At 39.7% G+C, this 10147-nt stretch overlaps 1 protein-coding gene across 5 annotated transcripts in view; it reads right to left on the bottom strand.

Annotated features, from left to right (window-relative positions):
• Window positions 1-8887: 8887 nt before the first annotated feature.
• The window catches only part of LOC101476146 (inter-alpha-trypsin inhibitor heavy chain H3-like), a 17312-nt gene continuing 16052 nt past the window's right edge, over window positions 8888-10147 (bottom strand). For all 5 annotated transcript variants that reach the window (XM_076882368.1, XM_076882371.1, XM_076882369.1 and 2 more), the window contains 3 exons: window positions 9562-9710; window positions 9298-9382; window positions 8888-9207 (listed from right to left, as the gene is read on the bottom strand). In XM_076882368.1, coding sequence (XP_076738483.1) covers window positions 9093-9207; window positions 9298-9382; window positions 9562-9710 — 349 coding nt within the window. In that variant the 3' untranslated portion in view covers window positions 8888-9092. The remainder of the gene's footprint in view (window positions 9208-9297; window positions 9383-9561; window positions 9711-10147) is intronic.

Here is a 10147-nt window from a genome sequence, read left to right as displayed (position 1 = left end):
GTGGAGATATCATGAGCTAACGTTGAATGAGACAATCCAAGTTGATGAGCACTTCATATGCATGTGTCATAACCAAGCTGTAAAAAAGAAAAAAAAAGAAGATTCAATCAAATCCAGGAAAAACTGTATAAAAACAGAAAATAGGATCTGAGTAGAGGACAGAACCGCGACTTGCTTTCACTGTTTCTCTGCCTGACGTCATCACTTTGGTCGCAAAGGGACTGGTTTCTTGGTGCCACTCGCTTGTGTATGAAGCTCGAGGAGATCGATGGACAAACTTCCTATTGATCGTTTATGTTCTCCAGGGTGAGACGTCTGGGTTTTTTTGAGGGGAAACGTGCACCAACTGCGCAGATCTCTGTGTATTTCCTTGAGCATAACGAGACACCAAAGCTGCACTCGCTCACGTCTACCAACTAACAAACTTCATATGATCGGTGTCACAGAAGCTGCAGACGATCACTGCTCGGCACAACGGCCACGATGCGGAGCCGTTTCCCAGAAGAAAATACTCCGCGTGTGTCACACAGTGGAAAATTGTGTTTTTATATTTTGTTTTGTATCAGACTGTGTACATAGTGTCGATTTTATTTGCATGATTTTATTGTAATTGATATTGCTTATTGTTTATTGATATTCCTATTGCATGATTTTATCCCCATATTTTTAGTGTGTGTTTGGTGTTGTTGTACAGTATTCTTTTTATTCCACTGTGGATTAAGCGGACAATTGTAGGCACCTGTGAGGTGGGGGCGTTCCCCGAGGTGGCCTATCAGCCGCCAAACTGACTTAAGGGAGATGGTGAGCGCAAAGACTGAAAGAGAGACACACGAAAAGTGAAGAGCTGGAAACAAAACGTGTGCAAGCCAGCTGAACAGAAGGACCTCCGGCCTGACTGTGGGGCACCACGAGACATTCGGCGATCGGCCAGGATAACCCGGCGATCCAGTCCCGACGGACAGAATAGCGACCGTGGGAGGCGACGCGTGAAATCCACAGTAGGGCAGGGGTACGCCTCTGCCTGCATCTGTGAGTATCGCTTTCCCACTGTTGGGCGCTAGGCGTAGCTTTGCCACGGGAGGATAACAGCGGCTGCGCCGACAACGTTGCTGGCCCGTGTCTGTTGTTTCAGGGCGGAGCTACGAGGGAGGCCGTGCGCGGGTGGGGAGAGTGGCTGGACTGCACGATCGCGCACCGTCAGGTGGAGATAGGAGCCTCCTCCCTGGTCTTCTGCTGGCGAGATTCCCCATCCCGGAAGAGGAGTTCCTCTCCTGTCTGTTTCAGCTAAGGAATATTTGCCCGCGTGTGGCTGGACTCTGGGAATATAGGACTCTGGGGGGGGGAGTTTTTAGCATATGAAAAACATTAATTTAGCTTTGTGTGTGTTTTTTTTTTTTTTTTTTTTTTTTTAAGTGTGTAGTTATTCCTGCCGGCAGGGCTTTTAGCGGGTTGTGAACATTATTTTTATCGTATAGCGGGGATTTTAGCTTTTATTTGGGGATCTGACTGTGTTTTATCCTGAAAATAAATGGTGTGTTTAAAGCCGGCTTAGCTTCTGTGCTCAGCGCTGACCCACTCACTCCCTTTCCGCTTGTATAGACGTGGTGGTGAAGATTTAGGTCCACCAGTTTAGCGGCTACACGTGCACAGCTTACCTGTCCCCACTTGCAGCAGGTAGCGAGCTGCCGTGTACCTGTGACTTTTCCACTCAGCACCCTGAAAATGTCTGTGTGGAAAAATGAGAGTCCAGCTCCTCACTGAGCCTGTTAACTGCTGTGTGTTTCTACTTTAGTGTTATATACACACTGAACTCCTTTTCACGTCTTTTTCTAAATCTTTTTCTTTTCTGTGCTGCTGTTTCTTTCACACTCTTGGTCTTTAAAATCCATTTGGCTCAAACACAACACAATAAACTGACGACTCCAGTTTCTCTGCACTGACTGTGGAGGAAACGTGAGAGGTTTCCATTTTTTTTTTTTTTTTTTTTTTTTTTTTTTTTTTTTCTTTCATCAGCTAAAACATGGCGCCACCGTGTGTCAGAAAAACACTTCTGCAGCTTGAAAGACTCAAAGTACATGAAGTACACGAATACCTTTCATCAATATACTCTCTAAATAGAAAACTGTATTTATATTCAGTCCAGTGATGAATACTGATCAACTTCCAGCTCATCAGATCGGTGTTTGATCAACCATGTAAACGAGGCTGTTGGAGTTTAGTTCAACAACACGATGACCGAGAATAATAATCATAAACTTAATGGAGGAAACTGTTCATCATGTTTACATTATTTTGAAGGGAATCTTGATCAAAGTGTCAAAACTAACACGATGAATATAAACTGTGATTATTTTATGGAAATAAAAAAAAATGTGAACATTGACCTCACAGAGCGTTTATTGTAATTATCGCTCTCTGTTGAACAGCAGCTTATTATGACGTCGTCAGGTTAATGTTATGATGATGATAACGATCTGTGGTTTCATATACATTAAGTGATGCTTTGCCTCCTGACGGAAACGGTTTTAACTGTAAATTAACTGTAAATGTAAAAATATGTTTTGGTTTTAGAAATGTAGTTTTTAAAAGCAGGAACCTGCTTCAGATCCTGCGGTGAGTGAGTGTCATCTCAAACACACTGACACTGGTCCTGAGCAGCGTCTCACATGAACTCTTTCTCCTGAATGTCTGTCGAGTGTGAAGGACACAAAGATGAGCTGCTGTCTTGTTACCTGCTGGACTTTATTCTGCTTCAAAAACAGGATCATCAATAAACAGTATTGATACCATGACTCCAAAGGAAGGATGAGAGTTTAATCATTTAAAATGAATGAAACACTGCAGTCTATAAACTCAGAACAAACAGAGTTTTCTCTGATCAGCATTCACAGCTGTAACATTACACTAAAACATTTCCAGCATTGAGGAAAGTTTTCATTCTTCATTTATATCTTTCTATTATACATGAAAGCAGATTATACAGGCACAGGTAAAGATCTCAGCTGACCAGGAGGTTCAGACATGGAGGCCTCGCTAACCACTGCAATTTGGAATAAAATATTTATGGATTTAAAAAGAATTTAAGAAGCAGAAGTTGTTGGTAGAATATTCAAATTCTTCAGCAAATTAAAGGAAGGAAAGAAGACTTCCAGCTTTGAGTCTTGGATGTGTTTGCTCCAAAAATCTGACTGTAGACTTCTGCAAACTCAATCTAATGTTTTGATAGCAGCTTCAAACCAGAGCTGATAAGAGAATGTGTTGATATTCCCTTATTGCTGCTTTCATTTGAGTTCTCTGTCAAATCATCACACAGCAACGTGATGAACTTGTATCAGTGTTCGTTAATGCTCTTCTCATCTCATTCTTCACAGGTCCAGTACAGTCTGATCCAAAGTGATCCCGAAGCTTCACTTTTGGTACTGTTTTGAATCCAGTCTGAACTTTGAACTACTCCTGCTCTGTCTGATGCTTTTCAGTAATTTTTGGCCAGATGGTGGTGCTACAGGATTCCTATCCAAAAGCCTCTGAACTATGCACTTGAATTGCAAACATATTATAACCACCGTTTCACTTAATCAAATGTTTTGCTTGTTTCTAAAAATTTTTCCTCAGTTTTCTATTTCCACTACTACTGCATGATCTAGAAGTTAAGAAGATGACACTAGGACTTTTGGTGGACTGTTGGTGTAATTTGAATCACATTTGAAACATTTACCACATTCAAATGTATAATGTTGTGCATTTTATAATATATGGATGACAGTTATATTACTGTAGCTCAGTAACTTTGTTATATTGCTACTTTATGAGCTCAGGTTCAGTTTTCTGAGTCAGCACAGATGTAGATATGAGAGTCACGTAACCCAACTCTAAACCCAGGGTATACAGGTTCAGTGAATGTGGTGTTGAAGGTGTGGAGGTGGACCAGTGTGCCAGAGATTATGTTATAGAAGGACACGATACCCATAGGACAGTCCACATACACTGCTACTTTGTAACAGGCAGAGGAGGAGACAGGGATGGCTCTTGATTTGTAATTGTGAGTTGCAAAGTATTCGCCCTCATCACAGTACAAACACCAGGAATGATCAGTTTTGCCAAACCTGCTGTCATCACCGTTTCCTTTCCGTTTTCTTCCTTTGTAAGCCACTGCAATATGAACCTCTCCACTCCACTCAAACTCCCAGTAACAGCGACCCGTCAGAGTGTTGGTACACAGCAGCTGAGGCCAATCATCAAATCTTTCATCATTATCAACATACTGCTGGTCCTCTTCTACATGCACCACCTTCCTGTTGTTATCAGACAGTTTGAGTTTTCTGTGTATTGCGTTTAGATCCAGATTTAGTTCACAGAAATCTAATGGAAAGAATATGGGGAGAAGATATGCAATCAGTTTGTAGAACTCTAATCATTCAAACTACAAGAGTTACTGTGCTATATAGTCTGAAGATATTCTGGAATTAAAGGAATCATAAATACAGATTACCAGGAAAATTAAGACATACAGTACCTAACTGCAGCATGCAGTGATTATTCAACTCCAAGCCTGAAATCTTCTGCATTCACAGCTCAGGGTCCACTACAAAAATTACTTACCACTTCACAGGATGGTTTGTCATGAGATTGTGTTGTTTGTCTTATAGTTGATGATGAATATCACCTTTAGCAATCTTTTAAGTCAAGTTCTCATCCAACAATCCACTTTTTCAATTCACATCTGAACTTTGTATTTTAAATCACACCGCTTTAATTCCCCTTGGGGTGTTTTGAAAAATTCTACTACTTAAGAACTCCCACTCTATTGAGTTAGGGTACACTTGGAGTGTTGAGCAGAGGTCTAAGAGATCCTCAACTCCCAGTTGCATCGGAATGTCAACACAATATTGAGTATGAAATGTCCCAGATAGATGCATCTCAATTATTGAGGCTGGAGCACAGAGCTGTGCCTGTAAAATGACAAGTCCCTAATGGAGTGGTTGGTTTTCCTAAGCAGTCCACATTACACTCCACCAGGGCTTTCCTTTTCATGAAATCTATGAAAATAGAGTCGACAAAATACAAAAAGGTTTGTGGATTATGTCTCATTTAGTGCATGATATGGTCATGTGGTTATTTCCAATTTGTAGAGGACCAGTTTGCAGTCAAGTGTGAAGATGACTGAAGTGAGGATATGTGAACCTTCAAGTCTGAGGCCATGGCTCTAAGCTGCAAATTATTTACACACTTTCAGTGCCAAATGAAGAGTTCAAGTATCTCTGGATCTTGCTAGGGAAGATCTGAGGAGACAGTTAGTCAGTTATTTGTGTATCCTCTCCAGTGATGCAGACACTCTACTGACCCTGGTTTTCACGTCACTTCATGAAGATCAAACTCCAGCTGGTAAAGTGACTTTTTATGGTTGTACAACCATACCTTATGATTTTACCTTAAGGTATGCCGGTGGCTTTTTACCTATGCAAATCTTTCTTGGAACTGATTGTTTGTATACCTTTGCTGTGGCTGTATTTTTTAAAACTGATCACTTCAAATATACATATATAAAGATGATAAATAAAGTATACTAATTATACTACACAATATAACAGGGTTTAAATTAGAGATAGACCGATCCGATATTACGTATCGGTATCCGGTCCGATACTGACGTAAATTACTGGATCGGATATCGGAGAAAAATAAAAAATGTAATCCGATCCATTAAATATCAAAAAAGCACCTCACAAAACTTGCGACACGGCGTAACTCAGCTCATAACCGTAGCATGTCGGAGCAGTGTGCATCACGTGATAGAGCGGCTGTGTGTATTTGTAGCCTCGCTACCAATCCGGCATTTCATCTCCGAGGAAGTGATCCCAGAGAGAAGTAAAGCAAGTGTGTAAGTTCATCTCTTAATGTTTGTAAAGCATTCCCACGTTAAGCTTAACAACCGACATATGGAGTGACTGCCTCTCTCTCTCTCCCTCTTCTTGCTGCTACTTCAATCATGAAACTGATTAATGATCAGCTGATCTGCTTTTCTGTCGTGAGTCCGTCTCTCGTTTGTTTTTGGCCCACGTTGCACCAGAAAGAGGAAACCAGCGGCTGAACAACAGCAGCACGTTTAAGCTTGATAATCGTTTGTTAGAATTTATTTAATATTACTTTCTACACCAGGATCTTTTTCTAAAGGTATACTTCATGCACTTATCAGCATACAGTTTAAAAGCTTGCAATAGAGTGCATTGGTGCACAGTTGGGCATCTTTTATGGTTATACCACTGTGAATTTTGCTATATAAACATGCTCAAGAGTCTATCATATGTTTGACATCCAGCTAAAAATTTGAAAATATATATTTTTAAATCAGTAACTTTGCAAATTTAGAGGAAATGTTTTTGGACAACAAATGAGTCACGTTTTAAAAACAGACATTTATGAAGCGCCGGCTATAACACACATGCTTACTGTGTGAAAGGACCCGCGATGTCTTGGAGCAGAGAACCGCGTTGTATTGTTGCTTTTCTCTTATGCATAAGCAACGCCAGCCTGTCAGAAACGCTCTGTGTGGGTAGAAAATGGTCTGCACCGGCGCTGGTCCTGACGCGAAATGGCGAGGGTCTCACGCTCTGAGGAACGCTTCATATAGGACCGGGTGCTTCCAAAAACAATAGATGGGGGGCCGATAAGTCTGGGGGCAATACACCTGCTGGGCATGTTGCTGGCTACTTCAGAAAATAGGCGAGACCCTGCTCGACTGGTACATCTGCGGGGCTTTTACCTTCTCGAGGAATTACAAAAAGAGCTGATACTGGCCACTTTAAACAATAGTTGGGCCCTTGTTCGCATGGTACTCTCAACAACTAAGTGATCCACCTATCATTTGTCTTCCTATGGAATCACAACAGTTAAATGATACCCGCGGTGGGCTTTTGCAATTCTGAACAATTTCAAACAATAACCGGCTGTTGAAAAGACGGAGCAGGTCTGTGCGACTGGTTTTAGAAGTATCACTGCAGCATTTATTTTCTAAAGAGCTGAATGTTATTTGCGACCATCTGTTGTGTTAAAAACTACTCTAAAACCATGAAACCCCTTATGGAAGAAATTCCCGTTTGATCCGTTTTTAAATAAATAAAATGCTTGCATCACTGCATGCTGTGACATCAGAATCACAAAATGAGTGTGATTAAAAGACAATTAGTTTGAAAGAGCGATACTGGCTGCTTTGGGGGAAAAGGTGACATCATGTGCAACGTGTTTTAGAAGTAGCCCAATAGCGCTTATTTTCAAAAGGGCTGAATGTTATTTGTGACCATTGACTGTGTTAAAAAACTAGCTGGCTCTGTCTCCCTCTTAGTTCAACATTCCGAAATCCCGATTTTTAAATAAAATGATCACATCAACCCTTGAAAGAAACCCCAGTAGATGCGTAAAAAACTAGGGGTTTGATTAAATGAAACGCTTGTGAACAGGCTGACATTACCCATTCAGAAGAAATTCCCATTTGTGCCATTTTTAAAATAAAATGCTTGCATCGCTGCATGCTGAGATATTGTCAGAATCACAAAATTAGTGTGATTAAAACACTGTTACCAACACTTTTGACTAGATGTAAATAAAAAGCATTCCAGCTTTGTTGATGCGCACTGTGAAGCAAAACGGCTTCCACCCCTCCACGCAAAAACAAAGAATTGCTCTTAAGAACACCTATGTCTGCATAACTGAATGTGGAGGCATGCCAAAGCGATAAAATAGTTTAATTAAAAACTCTATGGTTTGTTTAAATTAAAACCCAGTTAAAAACACATAAACTCATATAACCTCTCTGACGCCCTGTGTGTTTCCACACGTGAACTCGCATACCCCGAGCACACCTGAACGTGCATGCGCACATGCATGAAACCGGTCAAACAGGTTGTCAATCTGGTGTTGTGCCAAAAAGTGATTGTCTGCCAAAAACTGATTTCCGGTATTTGCCAAAAATTGATTGCTCGTATTTAAACTGCTATAACTTGTTGGGCTATAATATATGAAACATATGTCAAATGCATCCCTTATGGATGACATAAAGTCATCTTGAACCACAAACAACATTCGTGTAACAAGGTAGAAGGCGCAATCAGTTTTTGGCAGTGACTTTTATATAACCTTTATTTATGCACTTAAAAAAATCTCATTAATATGAAAAATGTCTTTTGTAAGAGTAAGTTGGCCAAGAGGACAGCAGAAATAGCAGCAAATATTACAATAGTTCTGTAAAAATATTTTAAGTGGGGATAAAGGACCGGATTGGTTATAATGTAAGTACAATAACACAGAGTTGTAAAGATACTTTAAAAACGGATAATTTTTTAATTCTCTATATAACCCCTTTGTAAACCCTGTTCACTGAAGTCTATTTACGAACATACGTAAAGATATTACACATGAAAAATACACAGAAACTTTGGAAATCAGTTTTTGGCAGACAATCACTTTTTGGCACAACACCGGTTTGGTTGGCCGCCATATTGAACTAGTGCCATCGTATTACTACTCATATGTGTGACTAATCGCATCCGGTGGGAAAAAAAATTATGTTTTCTCCCTTAGAGGGAGGGGGGTCTGTGGAGGGAGAAGAATAAAAACAGAGGGGCCGGCACACACTTTTCTATGCACAGACAAGATGGAACCTTTCACTCTGCAACCCTGCGTTCCTCTGTACTTGGACGGGGAAGAGATCTGCTCTCCCGACGCCACAAGCATGGGAGGCAGCGGCGACTGGTCCTCATCGGTGATCAGTGACACCCCCATCACTGTCTACAGTAACAGATGCGATGCGGCCGATGCTCCGCGGAGAGAAGAGAAAAATAAGAGCTTCCTGTTTTTGCCACTGCCACTATGTAAATAAACGCCACACACGTCATCGCCGCCGTGACATTCATCTTTATTTTTAATGAAATTCACACAGTTGGATGTATTAGTTTGACTTCATACACATTTTTTCAATAAAATGAAAATTGTGAGTCATTAAACAATCCAAGATATTTTTATTTGTTCATGCTGGAAGCAGGTGTTGCAAGTATTTTCAATTTCTCTTCTTAAATGAAATATTTTTTCACTGTTTCCACTTAAAGTTGTGGAACAATGAAATCGGCCAGTGGTCTCTGCAAGGCAGAGTCAGCAGATGTGAGCCAGCAGTTCATCATGAGAGGAGAGGCAATGCTATAGTCATTGGCATTGCCGCTACAAAAGAAAGGGAGGGGAAAATTTCATTTATGTTTACATAATAAAATATGGTAAATACCATAAACAACAACAAAAAACGATATGTACCTAGTAACATTGATGTCCTGGTTTTTAATCTTTAGTTTTGTAGTCGCAACTTGTTGTACCTCCTCATAAACTGCTGACTTTAGAGCTGGAAAAAGAACGTGAGAACAAACAAACATTGAATATCCACACAACAAGCTCTTTTTACAGAAAGCACCACCTTTGGGTGCAAACTTTTGTAATAATAATATGATGCAAGCAAATGCTGCACACACTTCACAAGTAATGGTATACAACATTTGAAAAAAAAAAGAACTTTTCACTCACCTAAAAGTCCATCAGTGTTGTTGGCTGAAGGATGCTGTCTTAAAACTGGCCAAAGAAATTTAATGCTGCTCTTCTTATGAACTAAAATAACCAGGCGCATGTCTCCTGCTGCAATGTCTATTTCATTGTTGCGCATAATCATTGTTACACTGGAAAAATATATAAATATTTGACATACATATATATATACATACATACATATATATATACATACATACATATATATATACATACATACATACATATATATACATATATATATACATACATATACATACATATATATATACATATATATACATACATATATATATATACATACATATACATACATATATATACATACATATATATACATAGAGCAGGGCGATATGGCCAAAAATATTTATCACGATATATATTTGAAAATTTGCGATAACGATATAACTGACGATATAATTGATGCGAGACAAAATACAACTCCACAACATTACTAGCGCAAAAAGACAACCTTCCATTTATTTTCACTTAAACAAGAAGCTGGTTTTTATGTACATTAAAGCTTTATAAAAATGTAACAGTGCAAATGCAAATTCCTTGCTGAAAG

This window comes from Maylandia zebra, linkage group LG3 (genome assembly GCF_041146795.1).
Source record: "Maylandia zebra isolate NMK-2024a linkage group LG3, Mzebra_GT3a, whole genome shotgun sequence".
NCBI classification, from domain to species: Eukaryota; Metazoa; Chordata; class Actinopteri; order Cichliformes; family Cichlidae; genus Maylandia; species Maylandia zebra.
This window is presented reverse-complemented; position numbering and strand designations above follow the sequence as displayed.